At 37.4% G+C, this 20,754-nt stretch overlaps 1 protein-coding gene across 6 annotated transcripts in view; it reads left to right on the top strand.

Annotated features, from left to right (window-relative positions):
• dip2bb (DIP2 acetate--CoA ligase B (putative)b) overlaps positions 1-20,754 on the top strand; it is a 33,356-nt gene that overhangs the window by 9,139 nt on the left and 3,463 nt on the right. Inside the window, exons 2-39 of one of the 6 annotated variants that reach the window (XM_039689143.2) lie at positions 881-952; positions 1,332-1,499; positions 2,248-2,373; positions 2,958-3,224; positions 4,916-5,056; positions 5,370-5,387; positions 6,363-6,482; positions 6,576-6,773; positions 6,876-6,967; positions 7,731-7,841; positions 7,921-8,044; positions 8,146-8,255; positions 8,339-8,441; positions 8,563-8,627; positions 9,737-9,830; positions 9,903-10,022; positions 10,127-10,241; positions 10,319-10,458; positions 10,570-10,706; positions 10,801-10,881; positions 12,536-12,663; positions 12,762-12,876; positions 13,110-13,311; positions 13,414-13,526; positions 13,653-13,676; positions 13,799-13,879; positions 14,034-14,157; positions 14,857-14,978; positions 15,081-15,192; positions 16,574-16,683; positions 16,981-17,111; positions 17,257-17,425; positions 18,133-18,303; positions 18,400-18,461; positions 18,783-18,840; positions 18,943-19,017; positions 19,503-19,677; positions 20,542-20,665. In XM_039689143.2, coding sequence (XP_039545077.1) covers positions 881-952; positions 1,332-1,499; positions 2,248-2,373; positions 2,958-3,224; positions 4,916-5,056; positions 5,370-5,387; positions 6,363-6,482; positions 6,576-6,773; positions 6,876-6,967; positions 7,731-7,841; positions 7,921-8,044; positions 8,146-8,255; positions 8,339-8,441; positions 8,563-8,627; positions 9,737-9,830; positions 9,903-10,022; positions 10,127-10,241; positions 10,319-10,458; positions 10,570-10,706; positions 10,801-10,881; positions 12,536-12,663; positions 12,762-12,876; positions 13,110-13,311; positions 13,414-13,526; positions 13,653-13,676; positions 13,799-13,879; positions 14,034-14,157; positions 14,857-14,978; positions 15,081-15,192; positions 16,574-16,683; positions 16,981-17,111; positions 17,257-17,425; positions 18,133-18,303; positions 18,400-18,461; positions 18,783-18,840; positions 18,943-19,017; positions 19,503-19,677; positions 20,542-20,665 — 4,498 coding nt within the window. Of the gene's footprint in view, positions 1-880; positions 953-1,331; positions 1,500-2,247; positions 2,374-2,957; positions 3,225-4,915; positions 5,057-5,369; positions 5,388-6,362; positions 6,483-6,575; positions 6,774-6,875; positions 6,968-7,730; positions 7,842-7,920; positions 8,045-8,145; positions 8,256-8,338; positions 8,442-8,562; positions 8,628-9,736; positions 9,831-9,902; positions 10,023-10,126; positions 10,242-10,318; positions 10,459-10,569; positions 10,707-10,800; positions 10,882-12,535; positions 12,664-12,761; positions 12,877-13,109; positions 13,312-13,413; positions 13,527-13,652; positions 13,677-13,798; positions 13,880-14,033; positions 14,158-14,856; positions 14,979-15,080; positions 15,193-16,573; positions 16,684-16,980; positions 17,112-17,256; positions 17,426-18,132; positions 18,462-18,782; positions 18,841-18,942; positions 19,018-19,502; positions 19,678-20,541; positions 20,666-20,754 lie in introns of all 6 variants that reach the window. The other 5 variants (XM_039689139.2, XM_089134276.1, XM_039689145.2 and 2 more) reach the window with 5 other exon arrangements.

Below are 20,754 nucleotides of genomic sequence, written 5' to 3'. Positions count from 1 at the left end.
CGTCTAGTTTGCGGTTGAATTAGAAGAGCGCATTTATTTGTGCCATTTATTGCAGTCCAAGACATTCTTTCTGAATAACACTCAAAGAATCATATACAAAATTAACACATATACATAACCCCCTTCATAGCTACATGTGATAGAACAGTCTGTTGAAGCTAAAAATATCCCATAGTACAGCTGGGTTCGGTCCTCATGCATTACTTATGGGAGTTGACTCTTCCTTCTCTATTTTCCATTTTTCTTTTAATGTGGAAAATGCTCTTGAAAGAATGGTTTGTTTATTGGCCTCTCCTTATGAATCCATGCTGTTTGCTGTCAACGTTTAAGTGTAATGGTGTAAATCTGATTTCTGTGGGATCATAAATATTTTCATGTTATCTCTTTTGAAATCTTTCCCCTTTAGGGGATGTGTTGAAATGAGTTTCAGCACGTATCATAACCAAAGCTCTCTCCATCCTGCGTAATCCCACTAGATTACACATTCTGCTCTCTTTCACACTCACAAGCAGAATCCAGCATTAAATCGCTCAAATCAACTTGGCTGTCAAAATGTAAGAATGTGATGATCTTTTAAGATTTGGGTGTTTGGGTTTTTTCTAAACAACTGTTCCTCCTTCATCAACTCCAATAATGCGTTCCTATTCCTACTTCATATTATTTAACATTACCATTAATAAATTGGGTATTGGAGTCAGATCATGTTTTCTAAATTGGACTTTTTTGGGGGGGGCAGTGTATGTTGAAAATTACAATAATAAAAAAAAAAAACTGCAATGATAAACCACAATCTATCAGAAAATTGACCCCAAAATGAAACGTGTTGAATTCATGCTGTTCGTGTTTTTTATATGTTAATAACATTATCTCTCTTTTTTAGGTGACATCACACAAAAAGGATACGAGAAGAAGAGGGCCAAAGTTTTAGCACCCTACTTAACACAAATACAAAGTAAGAACTAAAAAAAAAATATCCCTGCTTTTTCACCCTCCCATCTCCTTTTCTGCCATATTATCTCTCTCTCCTTTTTTTACTCGGTTGTCCACTGACTCATATGATAATGAGCTTATGAAACATAGTCTCAGGCTGTTCCTCTTGAGGTTGAAGGGGTTCCATCCAAAGTCCCTCTGCACTGCCTTCTACTGCTCAAATATAGGACTGCAGCATGAAACATTATTTTATTTTCAGTCTCTGTTGTGAGACAGAAATTTTGTTTTATTCTCGAGATAGTTGAGAGAACCACAGTTCTTCGCATTAATATTTCCCATTTTCTGTAGTCATTGACTGGATCTGCCAGTTTTGATGAAGTTCACTCTTATTAACTCTACAGACTTGGCTCCGCCTCCGGCATATGATGCACAGTCCCCTGGTCCAAGCTCCGCCTCCGCACCTGAACCTGAACCTGAACCCGGCCCGTCAAACTCATCCTCTTCACGCCACCGGCGCACACGGCGGCCACACCGAAGCAGCGGAACTCGAGATGAACGCTACAGATCAGGTTAGACCAGCTTGACAACATATACAACTTTTTTTCTGTTACATTTTCTTTATCGGCTTTAACAAAATAGCCAAAATAATGATATACAGCCCAAGGCTTACCTAGAAACCTACTTATAGTGGTCTTTGCACTTGGGGAATGTTTTCCAAACGACACACTTCACCTATAAAATTTTGTTATATAATTTCATACTTGAGATTTATGGGGTGTGAGGTTTACAGAGTGCCTCCAGATGGTAATATTTGCCTGTTCTCTGACCACATCCTTGTAAGAACTGTTTAGTCATCTGCCCTGGCACAGTCGCATTTGGACAAAATGGTTGCCTAGATGAAATAGGTCACTGTGGATTTCTGGTGTTTTGTGGCAATAGAAAGATAGTAGTTTGCTTATTTGATCGTGTAGGTTGTTTGTTCAGTTGCTCGCCTCAGACATGTATATATTTTACTGTCTTACTGTTGTCATAGAGCATGTTCATGACCTTGTTGTGTAATTAGTACCAACACTCTGATGGGTGACAGCCTATTGGTTAAGAAGCTTTTCTGATACAAAAATACAAAAGTTACTGATTTGAATCGATAAAGGCAGACAGTTAATGAGATTCAAATCAGTCTTGTACTCTGGAACAAAGCATTTAGCCTCAGGATGTTCAAGGTTGACTTTATCTGTCACTTTGGATAAAATCATCTCACTAAGTGCAGATGTCCTAGGAACAAAACTGCCTCTTACAAGTTTTTTTTGTCCGTCTCAGATATCCACACCGAGGCAGTTCAGGCAGCGTTGGCCAAGCATAAAGAGGAAAAGATGGCGCTGCCCATGCCAACCAAACGTCGGTCCGCATATGTACAGTCACCAATTGACAACTGCACCCCACCAGGTAATGTATACAAGCACCAAATAAAGAAATGAATATATATACTATCTTATATTTAATAGATAATAATAGTTAATCGAGATCTTACACTTTTCCTGTTTAAAATGGCTTGTATTTCGACAGCGTCAAATCCTTATCCTTATGTATTTTATATAATAATCATGCAGGAATGATTACACCCATTATTTAATTTTTATTTAAATCAGATTTTTTTTCTTTTCTTTTGTATTTTTCAAGGGTTTTTTTTTTTACATTTAATTAGCTACATTTAAATGTAATTATGTATATCTCATAAAGACTTTTATCTAATTTTTATATCTTATAAATTATTATAATTTTAGTTCATTTTTAATTCTTTAAGCAATATCAATTATATATATATATATATATATATATATATATATATATAATTTATTTTCATCAGCAAAAAAAAAGGTTTTTGGTGTTAAAATTGGTCGCAAAAATTATGAAATTTAGCAAATATTGATCTTTTGGTATGGTGACAACAGCATTTACTATTGTTTGGATCATTTAAAAAAAAATGGTTCAATAGTTCTTGTCTTTTAATTTCTCTTTCTCTCTGTCAGACTCCTCCTCTTCCTCTGACGATGAGGCCGTGTCAAGTGAAAGTGCAGGGCCTCAGCAGTCTCCGGACACCTGGATTAATAGCTCTCTGCATGGCTCCTCCACCTCCTCCTCTGCCTCCTCCACTCTCTCACATGGGGAGTCTCGGCCCACCCAGGCCCCTCAGCCTCAGTCTCAGCAGGTCCCACCTCCACCCGCACCTATCCACCCACCCCACTCCCACTCCCAGCCCTCAGCCCTGGCCGAGGCCCTCGCTCAGACACGCATCGGTGAGTCACCATTACCCCACACACTTTGTGTCATTGTAAATACACTTTAGATTTTACCATTTGGTTTTAAGTCATTTTTGTAGCTTAACCTTGTTTTCATTGCTTCATTATTTCTATATTTTCTTCTGCCCAATGTTTCATTTCTGTTCATTTATATCTTTTGTGACTGTCAGTGAGAAGAATAGGAAGAGGTAAAGTCAAGTGTTAGAAATCTATCACCTTGTCCTGTGTGTTTAAGATTTGTTGTGAGTTACGAATATTATCTACCCCTCCACACGCTTCACCCTTAAAACTCTGCCCCACCTGTGTGTTTAAAGCCTGTGAATGATTGGTCTGTCCATAGGAGCTGATGAAAAATTAATAAAGGTTCTCAGAAATCTGGTTGAGCTTGTAATGTGGTTCAGGACTAATCATCTCAGGACTTAATACACACTTGATCCCAGACTGTACTTATTTAGAGAGTGTGCTTTTCCTGCTCATGACATACCCTGAGTGTGTGTGTGTGTGTGTGTGTGTGTGTGTGTGTGTGTGTGTGTGTGTGAAATTGTTAAGAGATGTGGACAGTAACTGTAGACAGCATGCAGACTGTGGGGTTAGCCAAGAGGAACTAATGAACTCATGTTTGCATTAGACTTGAAACAGAATATTCTGTAGTAGGCTATGATGTTATATTTTTGGTTAATGATATGTTTCTCTGCCCTCACAGCCTTGGTCTACAGAGGCAGAGAAAGTTATTTCATTTTGACGAAAGATTATGAAAACAATGATGTATGATGATGATGAGACACAGTAAAACCCAAGATAGTTATGTAAGATATAACTTACAGTCAGTTGATCATTAAGGCAAAATAAACCTTGACAGGGTAATCAATTTTTATCACCCTGAAGAGGTTCATTTTGGGATAATGAGCGAGTGACTGTATCTCTTAAATTACATGTCTACTTAGCAAATAAATAAATCACATAACATTAAATATTATTTTGAGTTTACGTTACTTCATAATGTGAGAAGAAAGAGACTGCAGAGTGATATGAGAGTTTTTGGATGGATGTATTTAATCAAAAATACAGTAAAATAGTAATATTGTGCTTAAATTAGAACTTAAAAATTTATTATTCGATTTTAATTTATTATAAAATATAATGTATTCCTATTATAGCAAAGGTGTATTTTCAGCATCATTAGTCCAGTCTTCAGTGTCACATGATTTTTCAGAAATCATTCTAATATGCTGTTTAAAAAAAAATATATATATATATATATTTTTTTTTTTTTGCTGAATAAAACTATGTATTTAAATACAGGTATATACAGTATACATGTATGTATGTATCCACAACTTTTAACAGAAGTGTAAGTAATATTTGATCATAGAATGATTAATAAATCAGAAGTATTTTAGAAATCCATATAATAAGAGCAAAGTAAATACTAATCAGTAAATAGTTTGATTTCATGTTACAGTCAAATATCTTTGGCCTTATTAATCTTTTACACAATTGAAGGAAGCATATACTGAAAGCAGTCCTGAATAAACATAGTTTTACACAGACTCTTAAAAGAATAGTTCACTATTGAATTGAAAAATCAGGAAAGAAAGAAAGGTGAGCTTTTCCTTTATGAGCAAGGGAAAATATCTTTAAAACTTTGAGGGTTGATTATCAGTGAGTAATAAGTGTTACTTGACCAGATCCAGGAGGAGGAGTCGGGCCTCCTGATGTGCCGTCCCAAGCTCAGGCCAGAGGCTCTCGTGTGGATCTGCCTCCCAACGCCGCGGTGCGAGGCATGAGTCGAGGACAGAGCCGGTCCAGCATGATGGAGACAGCAGACGGTACTGAGTGTGTGCGTGTGTGTGTGTGTGTGTAGAGGGGAAAGAAAGAGTAAAAGTAAGAGAGATAAAAAGAGAAACATGTATTTGTTGTGTGCTGCATTCGACATACATACTCTGAAAATGTATGTAAATCTTTAAGCGCCTTTTCATAACTTTCTTCTCATGTCTCTCCGAACTTTGTGTTAACATCTCAGTAGAGACATTTCAGTTAGTCTTTATGAATGCTGTTTTTGATTGCTTCGTTAATCGCATCCCATTTCTTTTTTCTTTTCCACCTTTTATCCACTTGTGTCATGTTGCTTTTCTCTGTCAGTGAGAAGAATAGGCAGAGGTAATGATTGGTATAGACATGTCCCGTAGGTCGACGACTTTAAAGCTGTGTGTTTGTGTTTGTATACTGTATATGTGTTACACACAGATAGTGTGAACCAGAGTGAAACCTTGTACTTTTTTAGGAAATAAATAGATAATAGTAGATCACTCATCCCCCCATTTCTGCTTACATGCGTGATTTACTCAGTCCTGATCCTTCATAACACATTAGGGCTGCTTTACAGGTGAACCAGTGATATTTAAAGGAATAGTGTAAATCATTTACTCAACCTCATGTCGATCCAGTTGGTCTCTCTATTCCATGCAGTACAATAAATAAGCACTGAAGATTCAGAAAGATGTAAAAGCACCACATATGTATGATAAAAAGTCAATATGACTTCCTCTAAATGGCATTAAATTCCAAATATTGAATAAAAACAAATATATCAATATAAAGAAGTAATAATACACTACCATTGAAAAGTCTGGGGTCATTAAGATTTATCTGATTAAGTAAAATCAGTAAATAAAGTAAATCAGTATTTTCCAATTTAAATAGTAATTAGCATATGTAATTATCCTAATATGCTTATTTGGTTCTCAAGAAACATTTCTTATTATGAAATGTTAAAAATAGTTTCTAGATTTATTATTTTATGTTATTTGTTGCATCCTTGCTGATGAAATCTATTGATTTCTTGAAACAAAATCTCAGTGACACCAAACATTTGAATAGTAGTGTATATATAATTTCAATAATAAGTTTCTAATTTTACATAATAATAAGTTTAATTTGATCTATAAGCCATTGTATATTAGGATATCTTTGGACCAGGACTGATAAATACCACTGTAGGAGAGTATAAAACATGGATATACATGTACACATATAGTTGTGATTTACGAATTCCCAGTTCAGTTGAAAGTGTGCAGGAGTGTGTCTTTGTTCGTCTGTCTCATCCCACCCTACCTGACCCCAATCCTGGTGTAGGTGTTCCGGTGTCCAGTCGTGTGTCCACAAAGATCCAGCAGCTGCTAAACACGCTAAAACGACCAAAACGCCCGCCACTCAGTGAGTTCTTCATGGATGACCAAGAGGAGATCGTGGAAGGTACTCCAGGATAAATTCAGTCCTCGGCATTTCTCAGACACACTCTGAAAGAATGGTGGATTAATGTAGATCAACGTGTTTCTTCCTCCTCAGTTCCTCAGGCAGATCCTAACACCCCTAGGCCTGAAGGCCGGCAGATAATCCCAGTGAAGGGGGAACCGTTGGGTGTGGTCAGTAACTGGCCTCCTGCTCTTCAGGCAGCATTAACTCGATGGGGTGCCACTCAGGGCAAAAGCCCAGCCCTCACAGCTCTGGATATCACAGGAAAACCACTCTATACACTTACGTATGGTAAGACTGAGCTAGGTCACCTGCAAAGCACTTATCTTGATTGAAAGCACAAGCTGGGATTGGCAAGAAAAGTCTATGGGCTGATTGGTGTGTGATTGACAGGGAAACTGTGGAGTCGAAGTGTAAAGCTGGCCTACACTCTCCTCAACAAGCTGGGAGCCAAAAATGAGCAGATCCTCAAACCAGGAGACCGGGTACAAAAACCAACAACTCTTTGTCATTTAAGATCATTTCCTGATAATATAACCCAGTTTATGACAAGTTTGTGCACATAAACCAGTTTTATTGCAGTATTATTAGTATGCTTTTATAATATTAATAAAACACTATAGCTTTTATTTTTGTATTTTGAGTTTTCATTTTATTTTTAGCCTAAGGTTTTAACACTTTTATGTGCTTGAGTTGTGTGTTTTTTTCTATTTAGCTTTATTTTTTACAGTTTCATTTTAGTAATTTTAGTTATTCAACTTTGTTTGTTTCAGTTAGTTGCTAAAGCACATGGTGGTGGGGAAATAAACGAGATGGGAGGACAAGTAATAAGATAATGCTTTTGCGTTCCTCTGAGAAACTTTGCGTTCGATTTTTGCGAGGGAACTTTTTCAAAGTTTTTCTGGGGAACGCAAAACATTTGCGAGACAGTGCCAAAGCATTGACAATTGTTTTTCCTCCATCTAATTTTTTCCCCTTAACCATGTCCCTTTAGTAGCTCTGTATTAAAGCAACATTTCTAGTTAATTTCTATTCATTTCTAGTTGATTTCTATTAAATACGTTGTTTTATTCCGCCCTTGTTTCAATTAAGAAAATTATTGACAACACAATAACAACACTGATGTCAACACTCACATTGCTATAAGTAATATTCTGTATTGTATATTGTTAGAAGCAACTTTTATTTGAGAAAAATGCTGCTGTTTCTCTTTAATTATTTGCAAGTAATGTTTTCTTATTGACCCAGGTGGCGCTGGTGTATCCTAACAGTGACCCTGGTATGTTCTGGGTCGCATTTTATGGCTGTTTGTTGGCAGAAGTCATTCCTGTGCCCATAGAGGTTCCACTATCCCGAAAGGTAGCCACTACAGCTAAATGGAGTCGTGCTAACAATTCATATTGCTATTGTTGTCAAAATGTTTTCCGTGTGTTTACAGGATGCGGGTAGCAGCCAAGTAGGTTTTTTGTTGGGTAGCTGTGGGGTGGGTCTGGCTTTGACAAGTGAGATCTGTTTGAAGGGTTTACCCAAGACCCCCACTGGAGAAATATTACAGTTTAAAGGTCAGAGACTTTACAGATGCAAATGTCATCCATTTCTTTTCAGAAGCCTGTCAGTAATGAGACTTTTATGATAGATCTAATACTAGTTGGGTTTCTGACAGGCTGGCCCAGGTTAAAGTGGGTGGTGACAGACTCCAAATACCTCACGAAGCCTTCGAAAGACTGGCAGCCTCATATCCCAACAGCCAACACAGACACGGCATACATCGAGGTAAGATCATGTGCTTCATGTGGTTCTGTGTGTGTATGTTTGTTGAATACATGTAAATCTCCTCCATTCTTTCTCTCATGCAGTATAAGGCCAGTAAGGAGGGCACAGTGATGGGTGTTGCGGTTTCAAAAGTTGCCATGTTAACACATTGCCAGTCACTCACTCAGGCCTGTAACTACTGTGAGGGTGAGTGATGCTGTTGCTGTGGAAACCATCCTTTTGTTGAAGTTACGCTAATCCAAAGAACTAGCTATGCAGGTTTTCACACTGCTTGTTTGGAGATGTAACGGAATGTGTCTGCACGCAGGTGAGACACTGGTGAATGTTTTGGACTTTAAGAAGGACATGGGTTTGTGGCATGGAGTTCTCACGGTGAGTGACAAAATGTGTACGTGTCATCAATGCTATTACTACAGATTTATTAAAGGGATACTCCACTTTTTTTGGAAATAGGCTCATTTTACAACTCCCCCAGAGTCCAACAGTTTAGTTTTACCGTTTTCGAATCCATTCAGCCGATTTTCTGATATTTAGAAGAATATCAGTAACCAGACAGTTTCTGGTCTCATTGACTTCAAATTTTATAATGATTAGGGATGCACCGATATGAACATTTTGGCCAATAACCGATAATTCTTTATTTTTGTAAGCCAATAACCAATATATTGGATGAAAAGTCTTTATATAATTTTTGAGAGGCTGATTACAAAAACAAGTCTCACCATTAAAGTCTACACAATTATATTGATGTTCTCATTATAATGTTATGTAGCCTATATGACAGACTTGCGCTGCACATATATATTTTTTTTTAAGTGATTCTAATCAGATTTCAAGCAATTCAAAACCATCATGGTGAGCAGTGTGCATCTGAAGTGTCTCAGCTAAAATATAATATATTAATATATCGGACACATTTTTTTATTAAGCCAGTAACAACTGAACATTTATCAGCCGATATCGATATGGTGGCTGATATATCGTGCATCCTTAAAGGAGTAGTTCACTTTTAAAAAAAACTTTTGCTGATAATTTACTCTCCTGTTCGAACTCGTTCATCAAAATGAACGAAACTTTTTCTGAGTCAATTCGTTCATTTCATTCTTTGAATGAAACAGATGATTAGAAAAAAGATTTGTTCATTTTGATTCGAACAGGAGAGTCACGAACTTGGATCACAGAACAAAGCAAAGCGAGCATTTGAGCTTATAAAACTTAAACTTTGTTATTTATTTATTAAATTAAAACCGTTTCGCTTGATAAGACCCTTATTCATCGTCTGAAATTGTTTAAAGCCCTTTGAACAGTTTGCAGTTTGCACTGAAACGGTCTTTTGGACCTTGAACCGTTTGGTTCCCAGTAAGGTGCATTATATGGAGAAAAATGCTGGAATGTTTTCATCAAAAACCTTAATTTCTTTTCTTTTCGGGTAAAAATGTACCAGGGCAGTTTTCACCCAATAACATCTGTGTGTGTTTCAGAGTGTGATGAACCGAATCCACACCATCAGTGTTCCATATGCAGTAATGAAGGCCTGTCCACTGTCCTGGGTTCAGAGAGTTCACATACACAAAGGTACAAGACCAAATATATGTCTGTCATCTACACGTATTTGTTTGGATGTGATAAACGTCTGTGTTTCTACAGCACGTATTGCCTTGGTGAAGTGTCGTGACCTGCATTGGGCGATGATGGCTCACCGAGATCAGAGAGACACCAGTCTGGCCTCCTTGCGCATGCTAATTGTTGCTGATGGAGCCAATCCTTGTGAGTTACGCTAACAGGCCTCCTGCAGAGACTTCACGGGAGATGATGTTCATTTAATATTTATATTTAACAATTTCACTTTTTTTTGTCTCCTTCTGGCTCAGGGTCAGTTTCATCTTGTGATGCATTTTTGAACGTATTCCAGGCTTATGGTTTGAAACCAGAGGTCATCTGCCCGTGTGCTACATCACCCGAGGCCATGACGGTTGCCATTCGCAGGTATGTCACTTTTAGACAATCCCATTTTCAATGACATATATTAGTATTTGTACCCTGATTGTGTGAACTTTTTCCAGGCCTGGTGTCCCCGGTGCACCTCTTCCAGCGAGAGCCATCCTGTCCATGACTGGGCTGAGTCATGGGGTCATCAGGGTCAACACTGAAGACAAGAACTCTGCTCTCACCGTCCAGGATGTGGGACATGTCATGCCTGGAGGTGTGTGTGTTGAATTTTTGGTGTTTTTGTGTGTATGCTATCAAAGTTTAAAATATGTTATTGTTATATGTGCATGCCTGAAGTCAGTATGTGTGTTCATGTGTGCTTTAGCATTGATGTGCATTGTGAAACCGGATGGGCCACCCATGCTGTGTAAGACCGATGAGATCGGGGAGATCGTTGTGAACTCTCGTGCTGGTGGAACCATGTACTACGGCCTGTCTGGAGTCACTAAAAACACCTTTGAGGTATGGCGATCAACTTAACACTCTCATACACAGATGATGATAAAACTGTGTACTGAATTGCACACAATAAACATATTTTTATGGTATCTCACAGGTGATCCCAGTCAATGCTAGTGGTGCTCCTATTGGTGAAATCCCATTTGTGCGGTCGGGATTGCTGGGTTTTGTTGGACCGGTAAGAGTGTGAAAGAGGAAAACCAGAGAGGGACAGTGTAATTTTGTGTTAAAATCAGGGCTGTCACGGTGAACATGCGATTAACCTGAGTTCGCCTTTGCGTTTGCATTCAGACCATTTCAAGTCAACTCTGCAAACTTTTTAAGTCCAACAATCCAGTAAGCAAATTTATTCAAACAATAATTCAAACAATCAGTCCAAAACAGCACTAATGTAAAGAAAACCTTGCTGATTACAGCAGAAATGGCAGAGAGAATAGAGACTCACGTTGCGTTTTCAGTGAATTATTCATTCCAGTGTGTGTTTTGCTTTAAAACACGAGCTCTGTCATATTCTGTCATTGTTTCTGAAGAGCGCGATCCCAAGCGCATCGTGCTGTGTGAAACACAGACTGAACGGGACAACAAAACATCCCACTGCTGTTTGGCCAGATGATACGCAAACTATGTTTCTATGCTGGATAAAGCAAACCAGCTAGTAATGTTTTGATGGATGAGGATTGCAATCAAGGTAAAGATGATTGCGGTGACATACAGGAGTCATAGTTTAAGCACGCGCGAGGCTGTTATATTGATGCTCCAAACATGTGATCCTGTTCGGTATCGCAACTTGACTTGTCCAAAAAGTAAACAATCTTTTTGCTGTTGCATTGTCCACAAACTATACATACTGAATTCTGAAAAAAAAAAAATCTGTAATTCTGTTTTTTATGTTGAAAAATTAAAGTGTTAAAGGGATTTGATATGGTTTAGCTTACCTCAAGAGCATCCAAGATGTAGGTGTCTTTGTTTCCACAGTATTTTTAATTTTGATATTTTTAGGTCAAACATTCTTGTCTGTCAGTCATATAATGGAGGTATATGGGGTCCACCTCAAAGAGCATGCACAGAGAAGTCCACATTAAACATGATTTATTGAATCGTGAATGTAAGTACACACTGATGGCCTAAGACACGAAACGAGCAGTTTGTGTTAAAACGAACAGTATTTATATTGTTTTTACCTCTTTTAATCACAGCCACGTCCAAGTGATCTGAAGGCATGGGCGCTTCGGTCTACGCAAGCGCCGGAAGTAATCTCTTGCGTGGTTGCGAAAAAAAATCAACGTTGTCTGTTGATATATTGAAATCGTCTTCCAATGCAATTTCCTGTATATCTAAATATGTTTAGATCTTCACAATGAAGGATAATACCTCTGAAATCTCTGTGTAAACAATGAGTGACGTACACACGCGAGAGCTCACTTGGATGTGACTGTGATTACAAGAGATAAAAACAATATAAATACTGTTCGTTTTCTCACTCAAACCGCTCGTTTCGTGTCTTAGGCCATCAATGTGTACTCACATTCACGATTCAATAAATCATGTTTAATGTGGACTTCTCTGTGCATGCTCTTTGAGGTGGACCCCATATACCTCCATTATATGACTGACAGACAAGAACGGTTTGACCTAAAAATATCAAAATTGAAAATACTGTGGAAACAAAGACACCTACAACTTGGATGCCCTTGAGGTAAGCTAAATACTATAGTTCAAAGTGAACTATCCCTTTAAACAAGATGAATATTTTTAATTTCACCATTAAAAGGGTGTGATTATTTGTGATTATAAATTGTAATCTATTGACAGCATCTCTCCTCCTCCCGCAGGGTAGTCTGATATTTGTGGTGGGTAAGAATGAGGGCTTGCTAATGGTTAGTGGTCGTCGTCACAATGCTGACGATCTAGTAGCGACAGCACTAGCGGTGGAACCAGTCAAAACTGTGTACAGAGGCAGGTGAGGGTTCCCCTTTGAATACACAGAGCTGCATTTAGTCTTAACCATTGTTTTGAATGAGAATATATCAATCTGATGTGTGGGTGTGTGTTTTGTAGAATTGCTGTGTTCTCAGTGACTGTGTTCTTTGATGAGAGGATAGTAATCGTAGCTGAGCAAAGGCCTGATGCCAGTGAAGAAGACAGCTTCCAGTGGATGAGTCGAGTTCTGCAGGTACAGACATATTTAATGCAGTAATTATAAAATTGACTGTTTTATACTTTAAAAATGCACCTGTTACTGTACTGCCAATATGTGCAATTGACTTTACCATGTTGTGGAACATTCATTGTTGAGTGTACATTCATTGTATTTCATTGTTTAGTTTAACGCACAAAAGTTGAATAACCCTTTGTGTATGCTTTATTTATTTGTCGGTGGTTTTGTGTATTGTTTACCGACTACAGGCAATTGACAGTATTCATCAGGTTGGATTATATTGTCTTGCACTGGTTCCTGCCAACACCCTGCCCAAAACTCCCCTGGGGGGCATTCACATCTCAGACACCAAGCAACTCTTCCTGGAGGGGGCGCTGCACCCCTGCAACATCCTCATGTGCCCCCACACCTGCGTTACCAACATGCCCAAACCACGTCAAAAACAACCAGGTGTGTATGCAGGGAGAGAGAACCTTCAAATCTGGAGGTAAAATAAATCTGATGGGTGTAAAATGTTTCTCACAGTGTTATGTCCTGTTGTGTCTTTCATAGTCGGTGTCGGCCCTGCATCCATCATGGTGGGTAATTTGGTTGCTGGGAAAAGAATTGCGCAGGCTGCAGGCAGAGATCTGGGACTCATAGAAGACCAAGACCTGGTCAGAAAGGTAAACTCCGATTTTCCATTGTATCGTGAGACCGTATAGCAGGAAATAAATAATGCAGACAGATTATTTGAAGCTGTTTATTTGAAATGCACTTTGTGGTATTTTAATGCTTTCGTGTGGATGCAGCTGTGTATGTGGCCTACAATGATGGTAAGCACTGTGATCATTATGGCACAATCACATGCCACAGGCATGATATTCATTCAATGTGTTATTAATGTTATATGTTTGAAGTTATTGTTGATTAATTGTGATGTCTTGCCTTTTTTTAGCATCAGTTCCTTACAGAGGCTTTACAGTGGAGAGCACAAACAGATCCTGACCATACGCTTTATGTACTTTTAAATGCCAAGGTAAAAAAACACTAATACATTCCAAACAAATAGTGGAAGGACTATTTGTAAAAGTCCCCAGTAAACCCCCTTACTGAGAATTTCTGATTTGCTGACCGATAATGTGTTTTCTCTCTCTCTCTCTCTCTCTCTCTCTCTCTCTCTCGCTATCTAGGGAGTGGCAGTCTGTACAGCTACATGTGTTCAGCTTCATAAAAGAGCAGAGAAGATTGCGGCTGCTCTCATTGAGAGAAGTGGTATTAACATTGGAGAGAATGTGGTGCTTTTGTATCCACCAGGTAAATCACACACACTATATCCTTTGTTAAGACTGTTATTTAAGAACTGGACAGTAAACTGTATAGGAGTGAACAGCAAAGCCATTGGTATTTAACACCAGGGTGAGTAAATGAGGATTTAACTTTCATGGATGTGCTATCCCTTTAAAGGAAAAGCAGCAAAAAAACAGTGTTGTTATTGTTTCGGTAATTAAAATAAAGCTGAAATACATTGATTGAATTTTTAAATAAATTGGAAAAATTAAAAAAAAAGAAAAAACTTAAATGAAAATTAAAAATGCAAAATAACTGAGATGAATAAGTTTTAGCTGAAGTACTAGAAGTAAACCTGAAACAAGCTATTTAAGCTAAATGGAAATATAAAAACAAAAAAAGTAAAAAAATATAAAAAGAAAACTAAAAATATATCAATAGAAGCAAAATATGAATATATATATATATAGATATATATATATATATATATATATTAAAATAACACTATATTAAAATATATTAGTATAATATATTAATATATAATATATTAATATTTATATTAATATATAATATATTAATGTTTAATATATTAAAATAACACTATATAAATCTATATATATATATATATATATATTAAAAAACTTATTTATTACTGCTTTGGCATAAATAAAGAAATTTATTTACATAAAGAAATTTGCAGTGCATATGAATTGTCTGTATGTGCAGGTATAGATCTGATCGCAGCATTTTATGGCTGTTTGTACGCTGGTTGTATTCCTGTCACCGTGAGGCCTCCACACCCACAGAACCTCTCGGCCACTCTGCCCACTGTCCGCATGATTATTGATGTAAGTCTGTGTGCTGCATCTGTTAGACACGTTCATTGGTTTTCCTTTAACTGCTTGGTAGCGTTGTTAACTTTTGTTGCATCTCTCTTCTGGTTTCCTCAGGTCAGCAAGGCTGCTTGCATTCTCACTACTCAGGTTTTAACAAAGATTCTCAGATCTAAAGAAGCAGCAGCTACAGTCAACATAAAAACATGGCCCATCATAATAGACACAGGTAACATGATACAACAGTCAATTTTCCATATACCGGTTGCTACTGTGCACATTGCAGAACATACTGTACTTTGTTCATATAATAATAGGTTAAAGCAATCTGTAGCATATATATTGTGTCAGGGTTTTCTCTTTCATTGAAATAACTTTTAGTTTCATGTAACAGTTTGTCCAACAACAGACTTACCACCACAGTAGTCACTTTAAGCAAGTCTCAATGTTACATAAAATAACATAACATGTAAACTTTTTATCCAGTCTCATGCAAAATTGCAAGGAAAATATCTGGCTTGATTTGTCATGACAGAAATGTGACAACAAACTCACAAAAATCTTATCGTTAGAAACTATTAACAACTATCTTGAACAAATCAAATATGTTTATTAGAAATATTAACAAATCAGCATTATAACTTTGCATGTTCCTTCTTTTCAGTTTGGCAAAGTAATTTAATACCAATTTACTTTTATCTGACTCCATTTTATTGTGACCTCGAATTTATGTTGGAATGGCCATTGGCTATTATTGGTCACTTATATGATTCTTTATCGAGACATTTGATTAGTCAATTTAACTCTTTACTTTATATTTTACCCATTCATTAGGAATCTATATCGCACAGAGAGACTTCAATTGCGCCGGGCGTTTAAAGCGGGTCACATGATCACGAACTCATCAGTCTAGACTATTAGGTAATTGACTATAATTAGAAGGCCGTCTTCACGCTTGCTCTATCTAAAAGTACTTCGTTTAGTCCCCATAGATCAAATAAAACATTATGATTTTTAAATAATCTTTCTATGACTATGTGAACTGTGTGAAGATTAAATGTAGTTACAGTCAGATTTTCCATGTGGGTTGTCAAACTTGAGCTCTGGCCGCATCGTGAGGAAAATGCAAAATGCAAATATTAGTTACTGTACTAAGGAAACATACACATACAACACATGTCTAAAGGACAACGGGCAGAGGTGAACAAACGGAAATGGTCTTTTGTGACATTTGAATTCTCCACTGTAATGCGATCTTATGCATAATACAGTGCTGTGATTAGATTAAAAGAGTTCATTCTCATGTTTAATGCAGAGAAAAGCTCAGAAACTGACGACTCTCCAGGCACGGCACCCAATACCAGTAACACAAATACCTCATATTGGTTTCAATATTGCTTTTTAAACCGAAAATATAAAATCTCAAAACATATTTTATGGTTTCATGACCCTTTAAATGAAGTTTACAGTGTAGTGCATGAGACTTCAGAAGCAGCAGGAAAGGAATAAAAACTATTTTTTTTAATTATTCAAACTTCACATGGTTGGCAAGCTTAGAAATATATTCGTATGTGGAAGTTTAACATTCATTTCTTTTATTTTTGTCCCAGATGACTTGCCTCGCAAACGACCTCCCACAGTCTACAAACCGCCCAATGCTGAGATGATCGCCTATCTGGACTTCAGTGTCTCAACCACAGGCATGCTGACAGGAGTGAAGGTGAGACATCTCAATGGGCGTGTGTCATCACTGTTTCAGGCAGTTTTGTGTTCTGGGGACATTGAATAACTGATCAGAGGTGTTTTAGGATTTTGTTAATATATAGTGCTGTTGTCAAACTATACTATATATTAAGGCTTTTTTTAAATCACATGTTGGTTTAAATCAGACTTCTTGATTTTCAGAGTTGTCTTAGATGTTTTGGAATCCCATTGTAGCAAATTCCTTCCTTTTGACATAAAACAATGTTAGTTGATCTGTACATTTGAAACTCCTTTCTGATTGGCTGTCTATCAGATCTCTCACGCGGCGGTGAGCGCTCTGTGCCGCTCAATAAAGCTGCAGTGTGAGCTGTACTCCTCTCGCCAGATCGCCATCTGCCTCGACCCCTACTGTGGACTTGGTTTTGTGCTTTGGTGCCTTGCGAGGTAACGGATGGATACACACAAACAGTCACATACAAATGTCTCATACTAACATAGAATGACTTTATAGTCATTATAACCCACCCTTTATAGTCGATATGAATGTGTTTTGAAGGTATTATAAACCTAACGTGGTTGTGTTCTGCAGTGTATACTCAGGTCATCAGTCTATCTTGATACCTCCCATGGAGCTGGAGAGCTCACTGTCCCTGTGGCTGGGCACGCTCAGTCAGTACCGTATCAGAGACACCTTCTGCTCCTATTCTGTCATGGAGCTCTGCACCAAGGGCCTGGGCGGACAGACGGAGATGCTGAAGGTATTTATTAGCACACGTAAAGTCTGCGTAAAACAAAAGGTGTGATAGTATACACGTACAAGAAAAAATGTTGGATGGGACTTCATTTTGTCCATTGAAAAATGTCTGAATTGTTGTGGTTTGCTATTGCTGCGATCTCATGCGGGTGACAGGTTGCCTCGCCCTCGGGTCAAGAGATGTCGCTGCAAGAGGGGAAGAGGGAGGGGGAGTTATTTTGATTAAAGATTATGCACATGAATTTAAAAGAAAATAATTCATAATAAACATTCCAATATTCCATTAAAAAAAAGAATTATCAATTTTAATTTCATGGATAGTTCACCCTAAAATAACAATTGTCTTCATTTACTCATCCTCATATCATTCCAAACCTGTATGACTTACTTTCTTCTTCAAAGCACAAAAGACAATATTGTGATGATTTTTTTTTTGTCCATTCAATGAAAGTCACTGGACCCCACTGTTTCATTGTAAAGACTTAAAAAAAAAAAAGTCATACATGTTTAAAAGGACATTTTTTGACAAATTTTTGATTTTGGTAAACTAACTCATTAAGCTTTTTTGCATCAAAGTGTGGGAAATATTAGAGTCTGCTGTTAATTCACATCTGCTAATTTTCCTCACTATCACAAATACAACATAGCTTGTCTTTTTTTTTTAAATCTTCACATGTTCTTCTGATGTTCTTCGTGTCCATCTGACTTCAGGCACGTGGTGTGAACCTGTCGTGTGTGAGGAGCTGTGTGGTGATTGCTGAGGAGCGTCCGCGCTTGGCTCTCACACACTCCTTCTCCAAACTGTTCAAAGACCTTGGACTCTCCATGCGGGCTGTCAGCACTGCTTTTGGGTCGAGAGTTAACCTGGCCATCTGCCTACAGGTAGATTACCTGAAGTTCGAACTTCACAAGTTGATTTTTCTCTGCAATATGTGTGCAGCTGATCTGTATGTGTGTGTGGGTTTGTGTTTTTCACAGGGTACAACTGGACCAGACCCCTCAACTGTGTATGTGGACATGAAGTCCCTCCGACATGACCGGTAAGAGAAATACATATTTACGCATGAAACACATTAGGTTTAAATACTAAAAGGTGAAGTGTGTGTTGTTGTTTTTTTGTGTGAAAGTGTCAGTTTCTAGCTCAGCCAATTGTAATTGCATTTAGTGGCATTAGTAGAGCAGAAATCACTTGTTTTTTTACTGTTTTAAATACTGTAGAGTTATATCTATTAAGATGCTGGGTTTAGTCAAATATGAAAAAAGCTCCAGATCTGCCGGTTCCTCTCGACTCTGTGATTATATTGTGTCATAAACACTCTTTCTTCTTGTATAACACTGATGATGGTGTTTCTGTGTTGTAGGGTGAGGTTAGTAGAGCGAGGAGCGCCACAGTCTATTCCTCTCATGGAGTCTGGAACAGTAAGGGCATCATTCCACTGTTGGATCTAGAATGAATGTAAAATAAAAATATGGAGTTTGAACATTGCTAATGCTTTCATTCTTCTTCTCTCTCTCTTTTAGATTCTTCCCGGTGTGAGGGTGATCATAGTAAATCCAGAAACCAGAGGACCGCTAGGGGACTCTCATCTTGGAGAGGTGCGTTTACATATAAGATATGTAAATAATAATTGGTTGTTTCTTCAGCTTTGTGCATTTTTAGAAAATAAACTACCTTAAAACACATTTTCAAACACTTAAAAAGTTATTGTATTTGTATACTAACAATCACAGTAGAGTTTTTCTTTTCTTTTTTTCAAATCATGTGATGTGTTTAAGAGAATTTTTCTGGAGAAAGTTACACTTAAATAATTTTTGACAAATTTTAAAGCTAGCATTATCTATCCCAAATACACAATTAAATTATGTTTTTTACACTTTTTGCATAACTTTACAAAATTATAGCTTGATTGGAAATGACACAAGATAGGTGGTACCTTGATTGTTTTTTTACGTTCTTACATCAGGTATCAAGTATGCCATTCAGACCGTTGTTTCCATGATGATAAACAAGTGATAGAAATAGATAAAGGGGCAAAATAGATTCCTAAGCTTCACCAGTAACATACTTCACTCTTTCCCAGATTTGGGTGAACAGTCCCCACAATGCAACAGGATACTACACCATATACGGAGAGGAAAACCTGCAGGCTGACCACTTCAACACTAAACTGAGCTTTGGAGATCCTCAAACACTCTGGGCCAAAACTGGATACCTGGGATTTGTCAAGAGAACAGAACTCACAGACTCCAGTGGAGGTGAGAGAGAGAGAAACACAATTGGATGAATTAAGAATTAAGGATGAAGTGCTCATGAAAGACTGGTGGGTTCAATATACTGTGGGATGCAATGTACTGTGGGATGTAATTTATAATTACATGTACTATTAGAGGTGTAACAATATCGTGCCACAATATATCGCAATACAGTACTGCAACAATACGTATCGTGGATTGTGACAATATTCATAGTCCCCCCAAAATAGAAATTACTGTATAAGAAAAAAATTAAGTTTTCAGAGTTTTAGTGTAAGTACTACATTAAACTACTATACGTAATATTGATTATAATGTATAATAATGCAATATTTGTGGGTCCTGATAATGTCAAATGTCTGATGTTAGCAGTAAAATGTGCCCAACATTATTTTAAATATATCTAGTCAGTGAAAGAGTGCAAGCATGTTTATCTAAAATAATTCTATATCTTCAGCTTCAGAATCATGAATATTGTTATTCTGGTGTCACCATTGTTACAAGCACCAAGTCCAAGCCTATTCATTTAAACCCACAATGTAATATCAAATTTAGCATTTTATTCAACAGTAGGCCTTCATTTTAAACTTTTACAATATGTCTTGGAGTATCATAATATTATCATATCGTGAGTTCAGTATCATGATATGTATCGAATCGTGACGTGAAGGTATCGTTACACCCCTATGTACTATTTATTCTGTATGTATATATGATTTTTTTTATTATTAAATAAGACATTGCAACTAGTGGTCTCAGACTTCTCACAATAAGAGATACGTAAATTATGAGACTATGCAGCGCATTATGCCACACTAAATTAATGTTAATGTAAAAATGTCCATGTTTGTAACATTTTGTGTTTAGATCGCCATGACGCCCTGTTTGTGGTGGGCTCTCTGGATGAGACTTTAGAACTGAGAGGTTTGCGATATCATCCAATTGACATCGAGACCAGTGTATCACGTGCCCATCGCAGCATCGGTGAAAGGTAACATCTCAGAGATGCGCTCTTTGCTTAATTTTTTTTCTTGCAATCATACTACCCTTTAACTCTTACATGCTCCTTTTCCCTCTGCA

This window comes from Pimephales promelas, chromosome 8 (assembly GCF_988280905.1).
Source record: "Pimephales promelas chromosome 8, fPimPro1.hap1.1, whole genome shotgun sequence".
Taxonomy (NCBI): Eukaryota; Metazoa; Chordata; class Actinopteri; order Cypriniformes; family Leuciscidae; genus Pimephales; species Pimephales promelas.
This window is presented reverse-complemented; position numbering and strand designations above follow the sequence as displayed.